General features: G+C 45.7%; 1 protein-coding gene across 1 annotated transcript; it reads left to right on the plus strand.

Annotated features, from left to right (window-relative positions):
- Window positions 1-847: 847 nt before the first annotated feature.
- Window positions 848-24182, plus strand: zdhhc22 (zinc finger DHHC-type palmitoyltransferase 22). The gene is made up of 2 exons (XM_068038233.1): window positions 848-892; window positions 23387-24182. The coding sequence occupies exon 2, from the start codon at window positions 23403-23405 to the stop codon at window positions 24180-24182; it is 780 nt and encodes a 259-aa protein (XP_067894334.1). The 5' UTR covers window positions 848-892; window positions 23387-23402.
- Window positions 24183-25642: the final 1460 nt, after the last annotated feature.

A 25642-nucleotide genomic window follows, 5' to 3' on the forward strand; every position in this document is an offset into this window, starting at 1 on the left:
GGTAGAAGGGAGATGGTCGATGAAAGGATGGTAGAAGAGAGATGGTCGATGAAAGGATGGTAGAAGGGAGATGGTCGATGAAAGGATGGTAGAAGAGAGATGGTCGATGAAAGGATGGTAGAAGGGAGATGGTCGATGAAAGGATGGTAGAAGGGAGATGGTCGATGAAAGGATGGTAGAAGGGAGATGGTCGATGAAAGGATGGTAGAAGAGAGATGGTCAATGAAAGGATGGTAGAAGGGAGATGGTCGATGAAAGGATGGTAGAAGAGAGATGGTTGATGAAAAGATGGTAGAAGAGAGATGGTCGATGAAAGGATGGTAGAAGAGAGATGGTCGATGAAAGGATGGTAGAAGAGAGATGGTCGATGAAAGGATGGTAGAAGAGAGATGGTTGATGAAAGGATGGTAGAAGCAGACTCAATAATAACCTTCAAAAGGGAATTATTGAAGGGGAAAAACATTGCAGTGCTGTGGGAAAAAAGCAGGGCAATGGGACTAATTGGGTAGTTCTTTCAGAAAGCCACACAGGCATGATGGGCCAAATGGCCTCCTTCTGTGCTATATGTTTTTATGATTCTGTACTCTGTGCTAAAAATGGAAATGCTACAGGACAGATTCTATACAAAAGAGGGGATAATGTTCCAGACGGAGAGTGAGGGGAACTGGTTGAATTGCAGATCAGTAAGTGGCTCTATCTGCACACGGTGATTGAGGCTACAAGCAGTGCGGAGGCTGCAGTTTGTAGCAGCAGCCAGCTGGGGAGCAGCATTAACATTGGGCCCGGCAGAAGCCAGGGCGCAGATTGCAGGGCAGGAGAATCTCAGCTGCAGCGTTCAAACACAGATACCGGATCGAGACAAGACAGGACGTCGAGCACATCCTAGATCCAGGTACTGCATCAAACAAATGATCCACAGCATCAGCAAAGAGGGCAGTCAGAGAACCATTACTACCACCACCACTGATAGTTATCCTTAGCTCTTTAGAAAGGCAGTGCTTCACATCATCTGCTTTCATTCAGCAAGACTGAGTCTGCAGAAAGGCCAGAATATGGCAGAGAGAGAGAACATCAGAAGCAGACTGACTGCAATCAACACAAAGCGAAAAGAAACACACACAAAGGCATCCTTGTAAAGAGACAGAAAGAGAGAGAGAGACAGAGAAAGTGCGACAGAGAGAAACAGAGAAAGACAGTCAGACAAAAAGAGGAGAACAATAGAGACAGAAGAAGGACAGAGAGAGAGAGAGAGAGAGAGGGACAGAGAGACACGGGGTGGGGGTGGGGGGTTGGTGAGAGAGACATTGTTAGAAAAAGAACAGAGAGAGAAAGGGACATAGAGACAGACAGACAGATAGGCAGAGCAGAAAGATATAGAGAAAGACAGACAGATGAGACAGAGAGAGAAAAACAAAGATACAGTTACAGCAGAGAGAGGGAAAGAGAGAAGACAGAGAGGGAGAGGGACAAAGAGCAAGAGACAGACAGAGGGAGATGTATAGAGGGAAAACCATGTGACACGGACTGAGAGAGACAGAGAGAAGAGAGGAGCAGGAATAAAGCACAGGAAAAAGGCAAAAGAATAGTGAGCACAGCAGGAATAATGATCATAAGAGCAACACTGAGTGAAGCGAAGAGCTAACAGAGAGACAGAAAGAGGAAAAGGGCAGTGCAAACCCTGTTACTGTATATCAGGGACTGTATATCATCATTAACCATGTTCACCATTAACCGCACTCACTGTTAACCACAGTAACTATTAACCATGCTCACTATTAAAAACGCTTACCATTAACCACACCATTAACCAAGTTCACTATTAACCAAGCTCACTATTAACCACACTGACTATTAACCACGTTCACTATTAAAAACGCTCACCGTTAACCATGCTCACCAATAGCCACAGTGACAAGTAACCACACTATAAAAACACTCACCATTAATCAGTGACTATTAACCACACTCACCATTGACCACGTTCACTATTAAAAGCGCTCATGAACCACACTTGCTGTTAAAAACGCTCACCATTAACCGTACTCACCGTTAACCACACTGACTATTAACCATGCTCATCATTAACCACACCGACTATTAACCACACTCAGCATCAACCACGTTCACCAGTAACACACTTGCCATCAACATGCTCACCGTCAAACATGCCATTACCCAGGCTGACCATTAACCACGCTCACAAACTATGATGTGAGCTGGCACCTGCTCTATCTTTGCCTCTGTCCTGAGTGCAGCCTTGTTGTCCCAGTGTCTCACCATGTGCTGATCCCAGCTCTATGCTATTCTCTATCGTACACGCAATGTTAGTATCTGAGTTGGTAGCTGCGAGTGTGAGACAGTTTGTCTTCAGCATTACTGTCTTCTTGGTCTTCGTCCACTGCCTGCGCAGGTTGCAATTCTTGGGTGTGAAATGTGGAAGAGACAAGGGTAAGGTTGTGGTGAGTGGACAGGGAAAAAGTATGAAGTCCATTCTTACACCATCAGCAGCTTCTCAGTTAGAAGAGAATGTGCGATGAGGGGAAGTGGAATGTAAGGAGGAGGATTAGGTATGAGGGTATGAGGATACTGTCATCTTCGATGGTGTCAGCACCTCCGCAGGACATGGCCTCTGCAAAGACCCTTCCCATAATGGCCAGCGCTGTCTCCTCCTTGGGGGTTAGAACAGGCAGGTGGGTCTCTCCCCCTCCAGTTCCTGTTGCTTCCAGTTGTGCACCAACTTGTCCTCGAAGAGAGAGGAAAGTGTGTCAGTGAATGTGGTGCAATGTTATTGGGTGATGTGGCTGTCATGGTTGAATAGCTGGCAGTGTGTGATGTGGGTGTGAGACTTGTAACAATGTTAAGTGTGTGAGGATGAGGTGAAGCTATGAATGTTAGTTCTGAGTCCTGATTGATGGAGATTGTTGGTAGGTGAGTGATGGGGGGTGTGGTGACTTGAGCAGTGAATGAGGCTAGTGGTGAAGTTGGTAGGATATGAAGATGAATTCACTGACTTTGGCCACTTGCTTGAGATCTTTAAACATTTCCAGTATTGTATCCAGGTCCTTGGGGTTACACTCCTGGCATTGACCTCCACAGCTATCTGTTCCCACTACCTTCTCCTTGTGTCTCTGTAGGGCTCCAACACCCCTGAGGATACAGGACATCTCTCTTCCTTTCCACCTCCTCCACCAAGCCCAATGTAGGAAAATCTCAGTGTGCACGCTCTCTCCCATAGACAGCTGTGGATGTTTTTTGCACTGCACCTCCAGCAGCTACAATACACCTTCCCTTTAAGACATGCAGGCCAGCTTTAAGTAGTGCTATTCACTCACAACCTTCTTCTTAGGCAGTACCTCGGAAACGAAGATGACTTTCTTCCAGGGTTGTGGGTCCCTATGTGACTGAACAGTCCAATTCTGGATCCGCACACTCTGCCACAGGTGGAGCAGGTGGTGTTTGGTGAGGCGAGTGAAGGAATGCTCAAATTTCTGAACACTCCTTCTGCTGTTTGCACTTGGTCACTGTCTGGGCACGTCAATGTTGTTCGAACTGACTGGCACCTTCGCAGATGCTTCTTCTCCATTTTGGGCGGTCTCGGGCAAGATATTCCCACGATTCAGTGGAGATGTCACATTTTCTCAGGGAGACTTCAAGGACATCCTTGCAGCATTTCCTCTGCCCCCTTGTAGTCTCTTGCCATGACGGAACTCAGAGTAGAAAGCTTGTTTTGGGATTCTTGCATCAGGCATGAGGACAATGTGGCCCCCCCACCCCTCCCCTACATAACTGACTAGCTATGGCCAGTGTCTCGATACTGGGAATGTTGACCTGAGAGAGGACACTGATATTGGAGCGCCTGTCCTGCCACTGAATTTGCAGGATCTTGCAGAGGCACCACTGGTGATATCTCTCCAGGGCTTTGAGATGTCTGCTGTACAACATCCATGTTTCCGACGCTAACAGGAGGGCAGGTAACACTGTGGCCCTATATACCATGAGCTTGGTACTAGGTTTGAGGTCTTTGTCGTCAAACATTCTTTTCCTCAGACGACCAAAAGCTGCGCTGGCACACTGGAGGTAATGCTGAGTTTCATTGTCGTTGCTGAGAGGAGCCTCCCAAGGTATGAGAAGTGATTCACATTGTCCAGTGGTTCACCGTGGATCTTGATAGCTCAGTGTAGTATATACTGTCCTGTCTGCCCAGTCAGCTCCTCACAGTTCACGTTTGTCCGTGGCCATCTGCTGCCATCCATTGTTCTTTCTAGGCACACACAATATAGGGCTGCCAGTTGACGCGTTCAGCCAATGAACAGTGTGGTAAGCGCTGGCTGCAATGCAGCAATTATGGTAATAAGCAGGCATCATAAAGTTAATGTGCTGCTGTATTGCACTGTACCCTCGTGGGTTAGTTACAAGCACTGCACCATTTTCAGGGGTTATCCAATTTAACCCCCTGAGGCTTTAAAGAGGGTGAAACACAGATTCAATACCTGCTAACAGGAAATACAAATACCAAGAATGGTTTAAAAAGTTTGATCTTTTTGCATTATTTTGTCATCCTTTGCTGTTCCTTGAATCTTTCCCATAACCAGCATCTCTGCTATTTTTTTAGTAAAAGCTACAAAAAGGGAGCATGAAAAGAAACTTGCAAACAATGCTCCCTCTAAGCTGGTACATGGTACCAGCTGCTTAACAATCGAAAATGTTACAGGGAACAAACCAGCCACGCACAAACAACATAAGATGCACGCACGTGTGGACACACATCAATCTTAAAGGGACCACGCAGTGCATCAAGCCAGCCATGCAGAGCAAACAGAAATTAGAGGGAACATTGCTTGGAAGGAATATAAAAATCAATAAAAAACTATTTCACAATTTTATTAGGGAAAAGAGGGTGGTCAAGAGCAATATTGGCCCCTTGAAAACTGATAACTGTGATATTGTCAGAGTCATTTACGGCATAGAAGGAGGCCATTTGGCCCATCAGTCCATGCCAGTTCTCCGCGGAGTAATTCAACAGTCCCACTCCCCCGCTTGATCCCCGTAGTCCTGCAAGTTTATTTCCTTCAAGTGCCCATCCAATTTCCTTTTGAAATCATTGATATTCTCTGCCTCCACCACCCTCGTAGGCAGCGAGTTCCAGGTCATTACCACTCGCTGCGTAAAAGGTTCTTCCCCATATTCACCCTGCATCTCTTGCCCAAAACCTTCAATCTGTCTCCCCTAGTCCTTGTACCATCAGTTAATGGGAACAGTTTATCCTTGTCTAATGTATCTAAGTCTGTCATAATCTTGTACACCTCTATCAAATCTCCCCTCAATCTCCTTTGCGCCAAGGAGAACAACCCCAGCTTTTCCAAACCAACCTTGTAACTAAAATCCCCCATCTCTGGAATCATTCTGGTAAATCCCCTCTGCACCCTCTCAAGGACCCTCATATCCTTCCTGAACTGTGATGACCAGAACTGGACAGTATACTCCAGTTGGGGCCTCACCAGAGCTTTATAAAGGTTCAGCATAACCTCCCTGCTTTTGTACTGAATACCTCTATTTATGAAGCCCAAGATCCCATATTATTTACTAACCACTCTCTCAATATGTCCTGCCATCTTCAAAGATAGATGCACATGCACCCCCAGGTCCCTCTTTTCCTGCACACTCTTTAGAACTGTGTCATTAAGTATATATTGCCTCTCCCCATTCCTTCTATCAAAATGAATCACCTCACACTTGTCCATCTGTTTCCATCTGTTTCTTGACTGCCCATTGTTACAACCAGGTGAGCAATGTCGAGGGGTCTTTTGCTATCTTTACCTGGTCTTAGTCTAACAGGGTTTAATTTTTAAACACACTGTGTTTTGAGCTCCTCTTTTTGTGAATCCGTATTCACAGTTTGCAATTATCAGGCAAATAACTGAGCACACACAGGCTTTCTTTGGTTTAAAACAGAAAGTGGAAATTTATTAAACCTTAAATGCTAATACGGTTCACGCCGATGAATATACGACGTACCCACGTTAGTATGCACACACGATATAAACATGCAAAAATAGAGACAGAAAAGAGCAGAAGAAAAGTTAAGTAGAACAGTTTGAGGCAAAGTCTTGTTACTGATTCTCGAGCTTGCTGTAGTCCTTGATTGAAGATATCGTTTTGCGCTTCGTTGGGGCCCAGTATTCGCCTTAAAAAACTATGTTCACATAGGAAATCTTTCTCTCTTTTAGTTTCATGTGTTTTCATAAGATTCAGTTCCGTGGGAAGAGATGAAGGCAGGCAGACAGGAGAGGAAATGTTCTCAGTTCCAGGAGAGGTCTTTACTCCATGAGCACATGACTTTGTCTAACTCGATTCTCTTCGTTGGGAGTTCAAATTAAAAAAAAACTCCCAAGGTGCCCAGCTGGTTGGTCATGTGACTAGCTCCTTATATGGAACAGTCTCTTCACATCCTTTGTTGGAGGTTCAAATTTCTCTGCAACAGCCAGTTAACCATGTGACTAAAACTGGTCTGACCACTTCTGTGTATTGGAGAAGCAACTCTGTTGTTTCAACGTTGTCTGTAACCATGGAAATGTCTTTCCGGTCAGGGCTTGCAATTTTAAGTTTTAATGTTCATGTGGCAAAATAATGTGTGCCTCAGTCTTGGCAGGTGGGGTTTGCCTGACACCATTCTGTTAGCCTAACTACATCCTGTTGCAGGTGGTTCGTATCATCCTCACAATTTGCCACTCCTCCAAGTTTGATGATATCGGCAAATTTTGAAATTCTACTCTGTATTCCAAAATCCAAGTCATTTATATATAGCAAAAAAAGCAGTGTTCCAAGCACTGATCCTTGGGGAACACCACTGTCTACCATCCTTCAGTCTGAAAAACAACCATTTACCACGACTTCCTGTTTTCTGTCCTTGAGCCAATTTTTTATCCAATTGGACACTGACCTTCCTCTTCCATGAGCTTCAATTTTGTTAACCAGCCTTTTATGTTGTACCTTATCAAACACTTTCTTAAAATCCAAATAGACAACATCCACCACATTCCCTTCATCAACCTTCTGTTACATCATCAAAAATTCAATTAGATTAGTCAAGCATGATCTGCCTTTTACAAATCCATGCTGACTCTCCTTAATTAACTCAAACCTCTCTAAGTGTGTGTTGATATTTTCCCTGATTATAGTTTCTAAACCCTTACCCACCACTGATGTCAAACTAACTGGCCTGTAGTTGCTAGGACCGTCCTTACACACTTTCTTGAATAAGGGTGTAGCACTTGTCACTCTCCAATCCTCTGGCATCTCCCCCGTATCCAGGGAAGATTGGAAGATTATGGCAAGCCCTTCCACTATCTCCACTCCCGCTTCCTTTAGCAACCTGGGGTACGGGCCATCCGGCCAAGCATAGCTTTCGAGTACCTCCTGCCTCTCAAGTTTTTATCCTATCCATTCCCTCTACTCTCTCCGCTTCTTCCGATATTTTGTAAGATTCTTTTTCTTTTGTAAACTATGATACAAAGTACTGACTGAGTATTCTAGCCTTACTCTTTCCATGAAACTAATGAAATAGTGAACATGCTGAATAATTACTTTGTGTCAGTATTTTCTGTCGAGTAAGAGGTCAGCATGCTGAAAATCCCAAGGAAATTAATATTGAATCAGGGACAGGGTATCACCAAAATTATCATAAGCAAAATAACGGTAATGAAGAAAATAGTGGCACTAAAGAGTGACAAATCCCCAGGACCAGATGGTTTCCATCCCAGGGTTTTACAGGAAATAGGTGGGAACATTGTAGATGCCCTAACTATAACCTTCCAACGTTCTCTCGATTTAGGAATCATCCCTTTAGATTGGAAAATTACATGTCACTCCTTAATTTAAGAAAGGTAAGAGAGGGATTTATAGACCAGTTAACCTTAACATTAACAGGGTTCTGATGAAGGGTCACTGACCTGAAACGTTAACTCTGCTTTTATCTCCACAGATGCTGCCAGACCTGCTGAGTATTTCCAGCACTTTTTGTTTTTATTTCAGATTTCCAACATCTGCAGTATTCTGCCACTTCTCTTCCAGGAATGCCTACCTTGAAGAAGTTCTGCTCTTCTTTCTGACGGGATTTTCGTTTGTCTCTTTTACCTTGTTCACCTTCATTGCTTTCTATTTCCCTCCTGGTGTTTGATGAAGTGTCGACCAAAACTGAGTTCTGATCAAAGGTCACTGACCTGAAACGTTAACTCTGCTTCTATCTCCACAGATGCTTCCAGACCTGCTGAGTATTTCCAGCAGTTTTTGTTTTTATTATAGCCTTAACACTTGTTGTGAGGAAATTCCTAGAATCTATAATTAAGGAGACAGTGACACAAAACCTTGGAAAATTTCAGCTAATCAGAGAGAGTCAGCATGGATTTGTAAATAGCAGAACATGCCTAACAAACCTGATTGAATCTTTTAAAGAGGTGATTAAACATAGGAACATAGGAGGAGTAGGCCATTCAGCCCATTGAGCTTGCCCTATCATTCAATATGATCATGGCTGATCATTTACTTCAATGCCTTTTTCCCACACTATCCTCATATCCCCTTATGTCATTGGTATTTAGAAATCTGTCAATCTCTGCTTTAAACATATTCAATGACTGAGCTTCCACAGCCCTCTGGGGTAGAGAATTCCAAAGATTCACAACCCTCTGAGTAAAGAAATTTCTCCTCATCTCCGTCCTAAATGGCTTCCCCCTTATTTTGAAATTATGTCCCCTGGTTCTAGACTCCCCAACCAGGGGAAACATCTTAGCTGCATCTACCCTGTCTATCCCTTTAAGTATTCTGTAGGTTTTAATGAGATCACCTCTCACTCTTAGAAACTCAAGAGAATACAGGCCCAGTTTCCCCAATCTCTCTTCATAGGACAGTCCCATCATCCCGGGAACAAGTCTGGTAAACCTTGGATGCACTCCCTCTCTGGCAATAATATCCTTCCTATGGTAAGGGGACCAAAACTGCACACAGTACTCCAGGTGTAGTCTAACCAAGGTTCTATACAATTGAAACAAGATTTCACTAGTCCTGTATTCAAATCCTCTTGTGATAAAGGCTAACATACCATTAGCCTTCCTAATTGCTTGCTGCACCTGCATGTTAGCTTTCAGTGACTTATTGACGAGGACACCCAGGTCCCTTTGTACATCCACACTTTCTAATCTCTTACCATTTAAGAAATACTCTGCACATCTATTCCTCCTATCAAAGTGGATAACCTCACATTTTTCCACATTATATTCCATCTGCCACATTCCTGCCCACTCACTAAGTCTGTCCAAATCCCCTTGAAGCTGCTTTGCATCTTCCTCACAACACACATTCCCACCTAGTTTTGTGTCATCTGCGAACTTGGAAATACTACATTTGGTCCCCAAATCCAAATCATTGATATGTATTGTGAACAGCTGGGGCCCAAGTACTGATGATCCCTGCAGTACCCCACTAGTCACAGCCTGCCAATGAGAGAATGGCCTGTTTATTCCTACTCTCTGTTTTCTGCCGGTTAATCAATCCTTAATCCATGCCAGTATATTACCTTCTATCCCATGTGCTTTAATTTTGCTAACCAGTCTCTTGTTGGGGACTTTATCAGAAGCCTTCTGCAAATCCAAGTATATTTGTCATATATATTAATGACTTGGATGTGAATGTAGGGGGCATGATTAGTAAGTTTGCAGATGACACCAAAATTGGTGGTATAGTGGACAGTGAAGAAGGTTGTCTAAGGTTACAACAGGATATAGATCAACTGGGAAGGTGGGCAAGGGATTGGCAAATGGAATTTAAAGCAGACAAGTGTGAAGTGATGCATTTTGGGAAGTTAAACCAGGGCAGGACATATACAGTGAATGGCAGGGCCCTGGGGAGTGTTGTTGAGCAGAGACAACTTGGGGTGCAAGTACACAGTTCCCTGAAAGTGGCAACACAGGTAGACAGGGTGGTGAAGAAGGTGTATGCCATGCTTGCCTTCATTGGCCAAGGCATTGAGTACAAGAGTTGAGACGTCATGTTACACTTGTACATAATGTTGGTTAGGCCGCATTTGGAGAACTGTGTGCAGTTCTGGTCGCCGCACTACAGGAAAGATGTGATTAAGCTAGAGAGGGAGCAGAAAAGATTCACAAGGATGTTGCCTGGTTTGGAGGGCTTGAGTTATAAAGAGAGATTGGATAGGCTGGGTCTGTTTTCCCTGGAGTGAAGGAGGCTGAGAGGGAACATGATAGAGGTATATAAAATTTTGAGAGGCATAGATAGGGTAGATAGCCAGAGTCTGTTTCCCATGGTAGGGGTGACTAAAACTAGAGGACATAGATTTAAGGTGAGAGGGAGGAGGTTTAAAGGGGATCAAAAGGGTAAATTTTTCACACAAAGAATAGTGGGTATCTGGAATGAGCTGCCTGAGGAGGTGGTGGAGGCAGGAACAGGAGCGACATTTAAGAGGCATCTGGACAGGTACTTGAATGAGCAAGGCATAGAGGGATATGGAATTAATGCAGGCAGGTGGGATTAGTATAGATAGGCATTATGGTCGGCATGGACGTGGTGGGCCGAAGGGCCTGTTTCTATGCTGTACGACACTATGACTCTATGATGTTCCCGATGGTGGGGGAGTCCAAAACCAGGGGTTGCAGTCTAAGGATACGGGGTAAACCATTCAGGACTCAGATGAGGGGAAATTTCTTCACCCAGAGAGTGGTGAGCCTGTGGAATTCACCACCACAGAAAGCAGTTGAAGCCAAAACTTTGTATGTTTTCAAGAAGGAGTTAAATATAGCTCTTGGGTCTCAAGGGATGGGGTGAAAGTGGGAGTTGGATGATCAGCCATGATCATAATGAGTGGCAGAGCAGGCTTGAAGGGCCTACTCCTGCACCTATTTTCTATGTTTCTATGATTGAGAGTAGACTGATGGGGCGGTAATTGGCCGGGTTGGACTTGTCCTGCTTTTTGTGTACAGGACATACCTGGGCAATTTTCCACATTGCCGGGTAGATGCCAGTGTTGTAGCTATACTGGAACAGCTTGGCTAGGGGTACGGCAAGTTCTGGAGCACAGGTCTTCAGTACTATTGCCGGAATGTTGTCAGGGCCCATAGCCTTTGCAGTATCCAGTGCCTTCAGTCGTTTCTTGATATCACATGAAGTGAATTGAATTGGCTGAAGTCTGGCATCTGTGATGCTGGGGACTTCAGGAGGAGACCGAGATGGATCATCAACTCGGCACTTCTGGCTGAAGATTGTTACAAATGCCTCTGCCTTATCTTTCGCACTGATGTGCTGGGCTCCACCATCATTGAGGATGGGGATATTTGTGGAGCCACCTCCTCCAGTTAGTTGTTTAATTGTCCACCACCATTCATGACTGGATGTGACAGAACTCCAGTGCTTAGATCTGATCCGTTGGTTATGGGATCGCTTAGCTCTGTCTATCACATGTTGCTTACGCAGTTTGGCACGCAAGTAGTCCTCTGCTGTAGCTTCACCAGGTTGACACCTCATTTTGAGATACGCCTGGTGCTGCTCCTGGCATGCCCTCCTGCACTCCTCATTGAACCAGGGTTGGTCTCCTGGCTTGATGGTAATGGTAGAGTGGGGGATATGCCAGGACATGAAGTTACAGATTGTGGTTGAATACAATTCTGCTGCTGCTGATGGCCCACAGCGCCTCATGGATACCCAGTTTTGCATTGCTAGATTTGTTTGAAATCTGTTTGAAATAGCAGACTGGTGCAAAAGGTGAATTCACACGGGATCAGAGGTGAGCTGGCAAGATGGATACAGAACTGGCTCAGTCATAGAAGACAGAGGGTATCAGTGGAAGGGTGTTTTTCTGAATGGAGGGCTGTGACTAGTGGTGTTCCGCAGGGATCAGTGCTGGGACCTTTGCTGTTTGTAGTATATATAAATGATTTGGAGGAAAATGTAGCTGGTCTGATTAGTAAGTTTGCGGACGACACAAAGGTTGGTGGAGTTGCGGATAATTAGATTTTTTTAGATTAGAGATACAGCACTGAAACAGGCCCTTCGGCCCACCGAGTCTGTGCCGAACATCAACCACCCATTTATACTAATCCTACACTAATCCCATATTCCTACCAAACATCCCCACCTGTCCCTATATTTCCCTACCACCTACCTATACTAGTGACAATTTATAATGGCCAATTAACCTATCAACCTGCAAGTCTTTTGGCTTGTGGGAGGAAACCGGAGCACCCGGAGAAAACCCACGCAGACACAGGGAGAACTTGCAAACTCCACACAGGCAGTACCCGGAATTGAACCCGGGTCGCTGGAGCTGTGAGGCTGCAGTGCTAACCACTGCGCCACTGTGCCGCCCTCGAATGATGAGGATTGTCAGAGGATACAGCAGGATTTAGATCGGTTGGAGACTTGGGCGGAGAAATGGCAGATGGAGTTTAATCCGGACAAATGTGAGGTAATGCATTTTGGAAGGTCTAATGCAGGTGGGAAGTATACAGTAAATGGCAGAATCCTTAGGAGTATTGACAGGCAGAGAGATCTGGGCGTACAGGTCCACAGGTCACTGAAAGTGGCAACGCAGGTGGATAAGGTAGTCAAGAAGGCATACGGCATGCTTGCCTTCATCGGTCGGGGCATAGAGTATAAAAATTGGCAAGTCATGTTGCAGCTGTACAGAACCTTAGTTAGGCCACACTTAGAATATTGCGTGCAATTCTGGTCGCCACACTACCAGAAGGACATGGAGGCTTTGGAGAGGGTACAGAAGAGGTTTACCAGGATGTTGCCTGGTTTGGAGGGCATTAGCTATGAGGAGAGGTTGGATAAACTCGGATTGTTTTCACTGGAACGACGGAGGTGGAGGGGCAACATGATAGAGGTTTACAAAGTTATGAGCGGCATGGACAGAGTGGATAGTCAGAAGCTTTTTCCCAGGGTGGAAGAGTCAGTTACTAGGGGACATAGGTTTAAGGTGCGAGGGGCAAAGTTTAGAGGGGATGTGCGAGGCAAGTTCTTTACACAGAGGGTGGTGAGTGCCTGGAACTTGCTGCCGGGGGAGGTGGTGGAAGCAGATACGATAGCGACATTTAAGAGACATCTTGACAAATACATGAATAGGATGGGAATAGAGGGATACGGACCCCGGAGGTGCAGAAGGTTTTAGTTTAGGCAGGCATCAAGATCGGCGCAGGCTTGGAGGGCCGAATGGCCTGTTCCTGTGCTGTGCTGTTCTTTGTTCTTTGTTCTATCCTGTTTAGCACGGTGGTAGTGCCACACAACACGATGGAGGGTATCCTCAATTAAAAGGCAGGACTTCATCTCCACAAGGACTCCAGTTCAATGACTCTGAGCCGAAGCTCTTCGAGACACAAAAGCTGCAGACGTGTTTGCCCTGGATCACACTGGCATCCAGGAGCTCCCACATGCTGCAGCCGTGACACATCACCTGTCCTGCTATCCTGAATGTGTTTTAATTAACTACTTAATTATTTTATTCAATTATTTATTTTATTTTCCTTTTTTAATATATTTTATTAAGCTTACCAATAGTTCCTTTACTATTTTAGACGTTAGGATTAGAATGGAGGCAGTGGCATAGTGGTATTGTCACTGGACTAGTAACCCAGAGACCCAGGGTATTGCTCTGGGGACATGGGTTCAAATCCCACCACAGCAGAAGGTGGAATTTGAATTAAATTAATAAATCTGGAATTAAAAGCTAGTCTAATGATGGCCATGAAACCATTGTTGATTATTGTAAAAACCCATCTGGTTCACTAATGTCCTTTAGGGAAGGAAATCTGCTGTCCTTACCTGGTCTGGCCTACATGTGATTCCAGACCCACAGCAATGTGGTTGACTCTCACATGTCCTCTGAAATGGCCTAGCAAGCCACTCAGTTGTACCTAACCGCTACAAAGTCTATAAAAAGGAATGAAACTGGACGGACCACCCGGCATCGACCGAGGCACCGGAAACGACAACGGCAAACCCAGCCCTGTCGACCCTGCAAAGTCCTCCTTACTAACATCTGGGGGCTTGTGCCAAAGTTGGGAGAGCTGTCCCACAGACTAGTCAAGCAACAGCCTGACATAGTCATACTCACAGAATCACACCTGACAGACAATGTCCCAGACACTGCCATCACCATCCCCGGGTATGTCCTGTCCTACCAGCAGGACAGAGCCAGCAGAGGTGGTGGCACAGTGGTATACAGTCAGGAGGGAGTTGCCCTGGGAGTCCTCAACATCCACTCTGGACCCCATGAAGTCTCATGGCATCAGGTCAAACATGGGCAAGGAAACCTCCTGCTGATTACCACCTACCGCCCTCCCTCAGCTGATGACTCTGTACTCCTCCATGTTGAACACCACTTGGAGGAAGCACTGATGGTGGCAAGGGCGCAGAATGAACTCTGGGTGGGGGACTTCAATGTCCATCACCAAGAGTGGCTCTATAGCACCACTACTGACCGAGCTGGCTGAGTCCTGAAGGACATAGCTGCTAGACTGGGTATGCGGCAGGTGGTGAGAGAAAAACCTACCTGACCTCGTCCTCACCAAAATGGGCGGCGCAGTGGTTAGCACCGCAGCCTCACAGCTCCAGCGACCCGGGTTCAGTTCTGGGTCCTGCCGGTGCGGAGTTTGCAAGTTCTCCCTGTGACCCCGTGGGTTTCTGCTGGGTGCTCCGGTTTCCTCCCACAGCCAAAGACTTACAAGTTGATAGGTAAATTGGCCATTGTAAATTGCCCGTAGTGTAGGTAGGTGGTAGGAGAATGGTGGGGATGTGGTCGGGAATATGGGATTAATGTCGGATTAGTATAAATGGGTGGTTGTTGGTTGGCACAGACTCGGTGGGCCGAAGGGCCTGTTTCAGTGCTGTATCTCTAAATAAAAAAATAAAAATAAAATCTGTCTGCCGCAGATGCATCTGGCCGTGACAGTATTGGTAGGAGTGACCACCGCACAGTCCTTTTTAACGTTAGGATTAGAATGGATCTTAATCACTTACCAGATACTCACAAAACAGGTAGCTTCTTTCCAAACCAATCACCTACCTGCTTGCCTGTGATGTTTGATTTAAATTAAATTAAATTAAAAGCTTACCTGTATATTCACCCCAGTGGATCTCTGTTTCCCTGCTCTCAGTGTTGATCGTGACATCGTGATGTCACTTTTCAATTTATTTTTTTCCTGCTGCTCCTGCCGTGCTCCTCTCTCGCTCTCTCTCTCTCTCTCTCTCTCTCTCCACTCCCGCCGTGCTCCTCTCTCTCTCTCTCTCTCTCCACTCCTGCCGTGCTCCTCTCTCTCTCCCCGCTCCCGGCGTGCTCCTCTCTCTCTCTCTCTCCACTCCTGCCGTGCTCCTCTCTCTCTCCGTTCCCGCCGTGCTCCTCTCTCTCTCCACTCCCGCCATGCTCCTCTCTCTCTCTCTCTCCACTCCCGCTGTGCTCCTCTCTCTCTCCCCGCTCCCGGTGTGCTCCTCTCTCTCACTCTCTGCTCCCACTGTGCTCCTCTCTCTCTTTCCCCTCCCGCCGTGCTCCTCTCTCTCACTCTCTTCTCCCGCTGTGCTCCTCTCTCTCTCTCTGCTCCCGCCATGCTCCTCCCTCGCTCTCTCCACTCCCGCTGTGCTCCTCTCTCTCTCTCTCACCACTCCCACCCGTGCTCCTCTCTCTTTCTGCTCCTGCTGTGCTCCTCTCTCTCTCTTTCTCTCAGCTCCCGCTGTGCTCCCCTCTCTCTCCGCTCCCGCTGTGCTCCTCTCTCTCTCTCCGCTCCTGCCGTGCTCCTCTCTCTCCCCGCTCCCGCTGTGCTCCTCTCTCTCCGCTCCTGCCGTGCTCCTCTCTCTCTCTCTCTCCACTCCCGCTGTGCTCCCCTCTCTCTCTCTCACCACTCCCACCGTGCTCCTCTCTGTCCGCTCCCAACGTGCTCCCTCCTCTCTCGCTTTGCCTCTGACTCTGGTCCAAGCGCAAAGGAAGATGGTTGTGGTTGTTGGAGGTCAATCATCTCAGCTCCAGGCAATCACTGCAGGAGTTTCTCGGGGTAGTGTCCTAGGCCCAACCATCTTCAGCTGCTTCATCAATGACCTTCCTTGAATCATAAGGTATTGCTGAAAATAGAGACAATTTTTCAAAGCTTTTCATCTTGCACTCATCAGGACAAATCGCAAGAATACCAATGTAAGGGAAACAACAAATTTATACTGTACAAGAAGAGAGTGCTGATTGGTTTGCAAGTGGACTCTGATTGGTAGAGGTGTTGCCATGGAGAATGCACCAGTTTATGATGACTGACAGTTAACTGCCAAGCTTTGTTTGAAATTTAAACCAGGCAGCTTGACTCTGATTGGTCAAGGCATTGCGTGAGGAATGAACCTGTGAATGGCTGTCATTTATTTTGTTCAGCTGAAACGGGCACAATGTGTGTACATGTTCTTTCTGTCTGCAAGGAACGGGGCCCTGTGGATTAATCTTCCTCTACGCGCAAATGCACCACATTGCGAGCCCTGTCAGGGTCATTCTTAGCACACAGAGGATCATTTAGCAAATGTTGTCCAATCATGGAATCACATCTAATGTTGAACACTGTGTTTTGAGTTTTGCAAGCACGGTCTGGTTGGGTACGGCCTGTACCTTGCCTGTTGTGAACAGCGGAAGGGACATGTTGTTTGATACGATCCGCCAGTCTTTGGGACGTATGGCCTATATACCCAGCATCACATTGGCATTGAAAGTTTCAACAAAATGTCTCTATATGCAGCAAAACTCAAATTGGCTCAAGTTAAATTTACTTTTCTACTTCAGGTATAGCAATGAAAAAGCATGATTTTGTCAAGATACGGTAGGTACATAAATTTGGAAAGGCTGAGTAGAGTTTACATTTGGCTCAGGGTCATTTTTTTCACATAGAATCATAGAAAGCTTAAGGCACAGAAAGAGGCCACTTGGCCCATTGTGTCTGTGCCAGACGAAAAACAATCCAAACTAATCCCACTTCCCAGCTTTAGGTCCGTAGCCTTGCAGATTACAGCACTTGAGGTGCATTTCCAGACTCCTTTTGAAAGAGGTGAGGGTCTCTACCTCAACTACCCTTTCAAGCAGTGAGTTCCAGACCTCCACCACCCTCTGGGTGAAAAGGTTTTTCTTCATCTCCCCTCTAATTTTTCTACCAATCACTTTAAAACTAAGCTCCCTAGTCACTGACCTCTCTTTTTTTAATTCATTCATGGGATGTGGGTGTCGCTGGCCAGGCCAGCATTTATTGCCCATCCCTACTTGCCCTTGAGAAGGTGGTGGTGAGCTGCCTTATTGAACTGCTGCAGTCCATGTGAGGTAGGTATACCCACAGTGCTGTTAGGAAGGGCGTTCCAGGATTTTGACCCAGCGACAGTGAAGGAATGGCAAGACAGTTCCAAGTCAGGATGGTGTGTGGCTTGGAGGGGAACTTGCAAGTGGTGGTGTTCCCATGTATCTGCTGCCCTTGTCCTTCGAGGTGGTAGAGGTCGCGGGTTTGGAAGGTGCTGTCTAAGGAATGTTGGTGCATTGCTGCAGTGCATCTTGTAGATGGTACACACTGCTGCCACTGTGTGTCGGTGATGGAGGGAATGAATATTTGTAGATGGGGTGCCAATCAAGCGGGCTGCTTTGTCCTGGATGGTCTTGAGCTTCTTGCGTGTTGTTGGAGCTGCACCCATCCAGGCAAGTGGACAGTTTATATCACACTCCTGACTTGTGCCTTGTAGATGGTGGACAGGCTTTGGGGAGTCAGGAGGTGAGTTACCCGCCGCAGGATTCCTAGCCTCTGACCTGCTCTTGTAGCCACAGTATTTGTATGGCTACTCCAGTTCAGTTTCTGGTCAATGGTAACCCCGAGGATGTTAATAGTGGGGGATTCAGCGATGGTAATGCTGTTGAATGTCAAGGGGAGATGGTTAGATTCTCTCTTGTTGGAGATGGTCATTGCCTGACACTTATGTGGCACGAATGTTACTTGCCACTTATCAGCCCAAGCCTGGATATTGTCCTGGTCTTGCTGCATTTCTACACGGACTGCTTCAGTATCTGAGGAGTTGCGAATGGTGCTGAACATTGTGCAATCATCAGCGAATATCCCTACTTCTGACCTTATGACTGAAGGAAGGTCATTGATGAAGCAGATGAAGCTGGTTGGGCCTAGGACAGTACCCTGTGGAACTCCTGCAGTGATGTGATGGAGTTCAGATGATTGACCTCCAACAACCACCACCATCTTCCTTTGCGCTAGGTATGAATCCAGTCAGTGGAGAGTTTTCCCCCTTATTCCCATTGGCTTCAGTTTTACTAGGGCTCCTTGATGCCATACTCGGTCAAATGCTGCCTTGATGTCAAGGGCAGTCACTCTCACCTCACCTCTTGAGTTCAGCTCTTTTGTCCGTGTTTGAACCAAGGCCCTTCACCTCCACTCTATCCAGGCCCCTCAAACATTTGTACATTTCAATCAGATCGCCCCTCAGCCTTCTCTGTTCCAAGGAGAACAACCCCAGCCTATCCAATCTTTCTTCATAGCTGCATTTTTCCAGTCCTGGCAACATCCTCGTAAATCTCCTCTGCACCCTCTCTAATGCAATTACATCCTTTCTGTAATGAGGTGACCAGAACTGCACACAGTACTCAAGTTGTGGCCTAACCAATGAGTTATACAGTTCCAGCATAACCTCCTTGCTCTTATATTCTATACCTCGGCTAATAAAGGAAAGGATTCCATATGCCTTCTTAACCACCTTATCGACCTGTCCTGCTACCTTCAGGGATCTGTGGACATTCACTCCAAGGTCCCTCACTCCCTCTACACGTCTCAGTATTTTCCCACTAATCATGTATTCCTTTGCCTTGTTCGACCTCCCCAAATGCATCACCTCACACTTCTCAAAGTTGAATTCCATTTGCCACTTTTCTGCCCATCTGACCAGACCATCAATATTTTCCTGCAGCCTACAGCTATCCTCCTTGCTCTCTACCAATCACTATCAATCTTTGTGTCGTCTGCAAACTTCTTGATCATGCCCCCACATTTACGTCCAAATCGTTAATATATACCACAAAAAGCAGGGGACCCAGTACTGAGCCCTGTGGAACGCCACTGGAAACAGCCCTCCAGTCGCTAAAACACCCATCAACAATTACCCTTTGTTTCCTGCCACTGAGCCAATTTTATATCCACCTTGCTGCATTTCCCTGGATCCCATGGGATTTTATTTTTTAACCACTCGGCCATGTGAGACCTTGTCAAAAGCCTTGCTAAAGTCCATGTAGACCACATCAACTGCACTACCCTCATCTATCTTTCTTGTTACATCTTCAAAAAATTCAATCAATTTGGTCAAACAAGATCTTGCTTTAACAAATCCATACTGACTATCCTTGGTTAACCTGTGCCTTTCAAAGTGACAGTTTATCCTGTCTCTCAGAATGGATTCCAATAATTTGCCTGCTACTGAGCTTAGCTTGACTGGCCTGTAATTATTCGGTCTATCCCTCACTCCCTTTTTAAAGAGGTACAACATTAGCAATTCTCCAATCCTCCGGCACCACACTGTATCCAGTGAGGACTGGAAAATGCTGGTCAGACCCTCTGCTATTTCCTTGCTTGCTTCTTTTAACAGCCTAGGGTACATTTCATCCAGCCCTGGTGATATAACAACTTTCAAGGATGCTAATCCCATTAATACTTCCTCTCTCCCTATGTTTATCACGTTCAATACTTCACACTCTTCCTCCTTAACTACAATATCCCCCTCTTTTGTGAAGACAGACGCAGAGTATTAAGAACAATACCAACATCTTCTGCCCCAACACATAGGTTACCTTTTTGGTCTTTTATAGGCCCTACTCTCTCCTTAGTTATCCTCTTACTCTTAATGTATTGATAAAACATCTTTGGGTTCACCTTGATTTTGCTTGCCAATATTCTTTCATGCCCTCTCTTTGCTTTCCTAATTTCCTTTTTGCTTTCACCCCTCCACTTTCTATACTCCTCTTGGCTTTCTGTAGTATTGACTTCTCAGTGTCGGACATAAGCTTTCCTTTTCTGCCTTATCTTACCCTATAAGCTCCTTGACATCATGGGGCTCTAGATTTGGCCGTCCCATCCTTTTTCTTTGTGGGAACATGTTTACCCTGAACCCCTTGAATCTCCCCTTTGAATGCCTCCCACTGCCCTGACACTGATTTACCTTCAAGTAACTGTTTCCAGTCCACTTTCGCTAAATCACTTCTCAGTTTAGTAAAATTATCTAACTATTTGGCAGCAATTAATACCTTCTATTTTAAAAGTACAGCATGACTTGTACAGCCCCTGCCCAGAAGAAAGTGGTTTACCTTTGGCCATAAGGCCTATAGGTGAAATACAAATGCTGCCAGGTTCCCTCCCAATCGACTGCTGAGACTTTGGCAGAGGATCTACAGATAGCCATTTCTGAGGTTTTTCTCGGGTTTCTGAAGTTATGGTGGCTGATTGGAAGACCATCCCCAGTCCAAAGTATTTCCAATTCACTGTGACACTGAGAAGGTTGGTGTGTAACTCAGTGTTCTGGGTACCTTGAGGTGGCAGAAGTTGACATACGAACATATGAATTAGGAGCATAAGTAGGCCATTTGGCCCCTCGAGCCTGTTCTGCCATTCAATAAGATCATGGCTGATCTGTTTGTGTTTTGATTTACACGCTCCCATCTACCCCCGATAATCTTTGATTCCCTTGCCTAACAAGAATCGATCTACCTCCGCCTTAAAAATATTCAATGACCCCGCCTCCACCACCTTCTGAGGCAGAGAGTTCCAAAGTCACACAACCCTCTGAGAGAAAAAAATTCTCCTCATCTCTGTCCTAAAAGGGCGACCCCTAATTTTAAAACAGTGTCCCCTAGTTCTGGACTCACCCACAAGAGGAAACATCCTCTCCACATCCACCTTGTCAAGACCGTTCAGGATCTTATAAACTTCAATCAAGTCTCCCCTCACTCTTCTAAACTCCAGTGAAAATAAGCCCAGTCTGTCCAACCTTTCCTCATAAGACAACCCACTCATTCCAGGTATCAATCCAGTAAACCTCCTCTGAACCGCCTCCAATTATTTAATTTATATAATTTAAGCATTTCCATCCTTCCTTAAATACGGAGACCAAAACTGCACACAGTATTCGAGATGTGGTCTCACCAATGCCCTGTATAACTGAAGCAGAACATCCTTCATAACATAACATAGAAACCATCCATTCAGCCCAACCAGTCTGTTAGTGTTTTACCCTCCATTTGAACAGAAAGTCCTATTTACATTTATCCGCCTGTACCCACATCCCTTCATCCACATATCCAATTTAATCTGAAATGCTGACATAATTTCTGCCTCAGCTACTGGAAGTGAATCCCACAGCCTCTAAATCTCCTGCAGTTAATCTAGCGTCAATAGCTCCTCGTTCTCGATAGTCAACTGCTAGAAAGTCTGCTTCTACTTACACTTTTACATACTTTCATAGAAACATAGGAAAAAATAGGAGTAGGCCATTCGGCCTTTCTCCGCCATTCAAAAAAGATCATGGCTGATGGTCTAATTCAGTACCCTGTTCCTGCTTTCTCCCCATATCTCTTGATCCCTTTGGCATTAAGAAATATATCTATCTCCTTCTTGAATATATTTAATGACTTGGCCTCCTTCTGCAGTAGAGAATTCCACAGGTTCACCACCCTCTGTGAAGAAATTTCTCCTCATCTCGGTTCTAAATGGCTTACCCCGTATCCTGAGACTGTGACCCCTGGTTCTGGACTCCCCAGCCATCGGGAACATCAGGAATGTTCACAGATCCCCGAAGGTAGCAGGACAGGTTGATAAGTTGGTTAAGAAGGCATATGGAATCCTTTCTGTTATTTGCCGAGGTACAGAATATAAGTGCAGGGAGGTTATGCTGCAACTGTATAACTCATTGGTTCTGGAACATTGGTTCTAGTCACCTCATTACAGAAAGGATGCACTAGAGGGGGTACAGAGGAGATTTACGAGGATCTTGCCAGGACTGGAAAAATGCAGCTTTTATAGGTTTTATAGGTTTCTATGAGATCCCCTCTCATTCTTCTAAACTCCAGTGAATATAGGCCTAGTCGATCCAATCTCTCTTCATACGTCAATCCTGCCATCCCAGGAATCAGCCTAGTAAATCTTCTTTGCACTCTTTCCATGGAAAGAACATCCTTCCTCAGATAAGGAGACCAAAACTGCACACAATACTCCAGATATGGTCTCACCAAAGCCCTGTATAACTGCAGTAAGACATCCTTGCTCCTGTACTCATCCTCTTGCAATGAAGGCCAACATACCACTCGCCTTCCTAACTGCTTGCTGCACCTGAATGCTTGCTTTCAGCGACTGGTGTACAAGGACACCCAGGTCACGTTGCACCTCCCCCTTTCCCAATCTATCACCATTCAGATAATCTGCCTTTCTGTTTTTACAACCAAAGTGGATAACCTCACATTTATCCACGTTATACTACATCTGCCATGCATTTGCCCACTCACCCAACTTGTCCAAATCACATTGGAGCCTCTTAGCATCCTTTTCACAGCTCACTTTACCCCCAAGTTTGTGTCGTCTGCAAATTTGGAAATGTTACATTTAGTTCCCTCACCCAAGTCATGAATAGATATTATGAATAGCTGGGGCCCAAGCACTGATCCCTGCAGTACCCCACTAGTCACTGCCTGCCACCCTGAAAAAGACCCGTTTATTCCTACTCTCTATTTCCAATTCTCAATCCATGCCAGTATATTACCCCAATCCCATGTGCTTTAATTTTGCACACTAACCTTTTATGTGGGACCTTATCAAAAGCCTTCTGAAAATCCAAATATACCACATCCACTGGTTCTCCCTTATCTATTCTACTAGTTACATCCTCAAAAAACTCCAGTAGATTTGTTAAGCATGATTTCCCATTTGTAAACCCATGCTGACTTTGCTCAATCCTGTTTTTGCTTTCCAGGTGTTCTGCTATCACATCCTTTACAATGGACTCTAGCATTTTCCACGCTACTGGTCTGTAATTCCCTGTTTTTTCTCTCCCTTCTTTTTTAAATAGTGGGGTTACATTTACCACCCTCCAATCTGTAGGAACTACTCCAGAGTTTCTAGAATTTTGGAAGATGACCACCAACGCATCCACTATTTCCAGGACCACTTCCTTTAGTACTCTGGGATGTAGATTATCAGGCCCTGGGGATTTCCTAATGTTAAACGCTTTCATCACGTCACCCTGTAATCAGCACTGTTCTAATTTTTAACCCAATATTCTGTCCCATTATTGAACAGGAATAATTGCTGCAATTCATTGCGTTTGTTCCCTTTTGCAGGAAGGAATGATCCAGGATGCTGAAACTGAAGATCTTGAACACCATAGCTCCCTCGTATTTTCTCGGAGTCTCCATCACCACGATGATCCTTCAGAGTTTTGTTTTCATTCCCACTATCTTTGCTGATGACTTCAGCCAGCCATGGTCGTACTGTGGCTGCCACTTCATTTTCTTTCTCTACATCTCGGCAAATGTTTTGGGAAACTACTTCCTGATCCTGTGGTACCCATCAGAGAGCCTACAAACCAGCAGTGCCTGTCCCGACGGCAATGAATCCCTGCAGCCGGGCAGTCACTTCTGCAAGTTGTGCAGCAAAGTCATCCTGAGGCGGGACCACCATTGCTTCTTCACTGCAAACTGTATTGGGAACAGGAACATGCGTTACTTTCTGATGTTTGGATGGTACACCTCCATTGTCTGTCTCTACTCCTTGGTGGTAGGTGTAGCATATCTGAGTGTGGAATATCATCTCTCCTTTGAAAATCCCCTCACCTTCCTCACCCTCCTTCCACTCTCCTTCTTCCACTTCTTCTTCAGTATGATCCCATCTTTCCAGTTGTTCCTCGTCCTGATGCTGTACATCTGGCTGGGGATTGGACTCACCTGTGCTGGTTTCTGCTGCCAACAGATTCTCTTGGTAGCTCGAGGTCGCACCTGGTACCATCTGAAGAAAGGGATGCCTGCAGTACGCTGTACTCCATGGGGAGTCAATCTTCAGGATGTGTTTGGGAAGCGTTGGTTGCTGGGATTCTTCTTCCCAATTCCAACGGTACATGTGGATCCAAAGGACAAATAGATCTGAATTCCCCAGCATTCCCATGCTCGTCAAACCCATTGTATTATATCAAGAAATGCTGGAACCACTCAGCAGGTCTGGCAGCATCTGTGGAAAGAGAAGCAGAGTTAACGTTTCGGGTCAGTGACCCTTCATCGGAACTGACAAATATTAGAAAAGTCACAGGTTATAAGCAAGTGAGGTGGGGGTGGGGCAAGAGGTAACAAAGGAGGTCTAGGTTGGACCAGGCCACATGGCTGACCACAAGGTCACGGAGCAAAGGCAAACAATATGTTAATGATGTGTTGAAAGACAAAGCATTAGTACAGATTAGCTGTTAATACACTGAATATTGAACAGCAGCAAGTGCAAACCTGAAAAAAAACAGTGGGTAAGCAAACTGAACAAACTAAGATGAAATGAACTAAATGCAAAAAAAAAGATTGTAAAAAATGTAAAAAAAGAATGCAAAAAAAAGGAAGAAAAAGTAACTAAAAATGAAAGTAAAGTGGGGGGCTGTCATGCTCTGAAATTATTGAACTCAATGTTCAGTCCGGCAGGCTGTAGTGTGCCTAATCGGTAGATGAGATGCTGTTCCTCGAGCTTGCGTTGATGTTCACTGGAACACTGCAGCAATCCCAGGACAGAGATGTGAGCATGAGAGCAGGGGGGAGTGTTGAAATGGCAAGCAACCGGAAGCTCAGGGTCCTGCTTGCGGACTGAGCGGAACTGAACTGACTCAACCGAGGATTTCCCCCCACTGTGGTTGACGGGGCCCTCAACCGTGTCCGGCCCATTCCCCGCACCTCTACCCTCACCCCTTCCCCTCCCTCCCAGAACCGTGACAGGGTTCCCCTTGTCCTCAATTTTCACCCCACGAGCCTCCATATCCAAAGGATCATCCTCCGCCATTTCCGCCACCTCCAGCGTGATGCCACTCACGACCGCTTTGCGGAACATCTCCGCTCAGTCTGCAAGCAGGACCCTGAGCTTCCGGTTGCTTGCCATTTCAACACTCCCCCCCTGCTCTCATGTTCACATCTCTGTCCTGGGATTGCTGCAGTGTTCCAGTGAACATCAACGCAAGCTCGAGGAACAGAATCTCATCTACCGATTAGGCACACTACAGCCTGCCGGACTGAACATTGAGTTCAATAATTTCAGAGCATGACAGCCCCCCACTTTACTTTCATTTTTAGCTATTTTTTCTTCCTTTTTTTTTACATTCTTTTTTACATTTTTTACAATCTTTTTTTTTGCATTTAGTTCATTTCATCTTAGTTTGTTCAGTTTGCCTACCCACTGTTTTTTTTCAGGTTTGCACTTGCTGCTGTTCAATCTTCAGTCCGTTGACACCCTATCTGTACTAATACTTTGTCTTTCAACACACCATTAACATATTGTTTGCCTTTGTTCCATGACCATTTGGTCAGCTATGTGGCCTTGTCCAATCTACACCTCCTTTGTTATCTCTTGCCCCA

The sequence above is a fragment of the Heterodontus francisci genome, chromosome 9 (assembly GCF_036365525.1).
Source record: "Heterodontus francisci isolate sHetFra1 chromosome 9, sHetFra1.hap1, whole genome shotgun sequence".
Lineage (NCBI taxonomy): Eukaryota > Metazoa > Chordata > Chondrichthyes > Heterodontiformes > Heterodontidae > Heterodontus > Heterodontus francisci.

Excerpts from the sequence above, each read along its gene's own strand:
- zdhhc22 (XM_068038233.1), top strand. The coding sequence starts at position 23,403 with ATGCTGAAACTGAAGATCTTGAACACCATAGCTCCCTCGTATTTTCTC.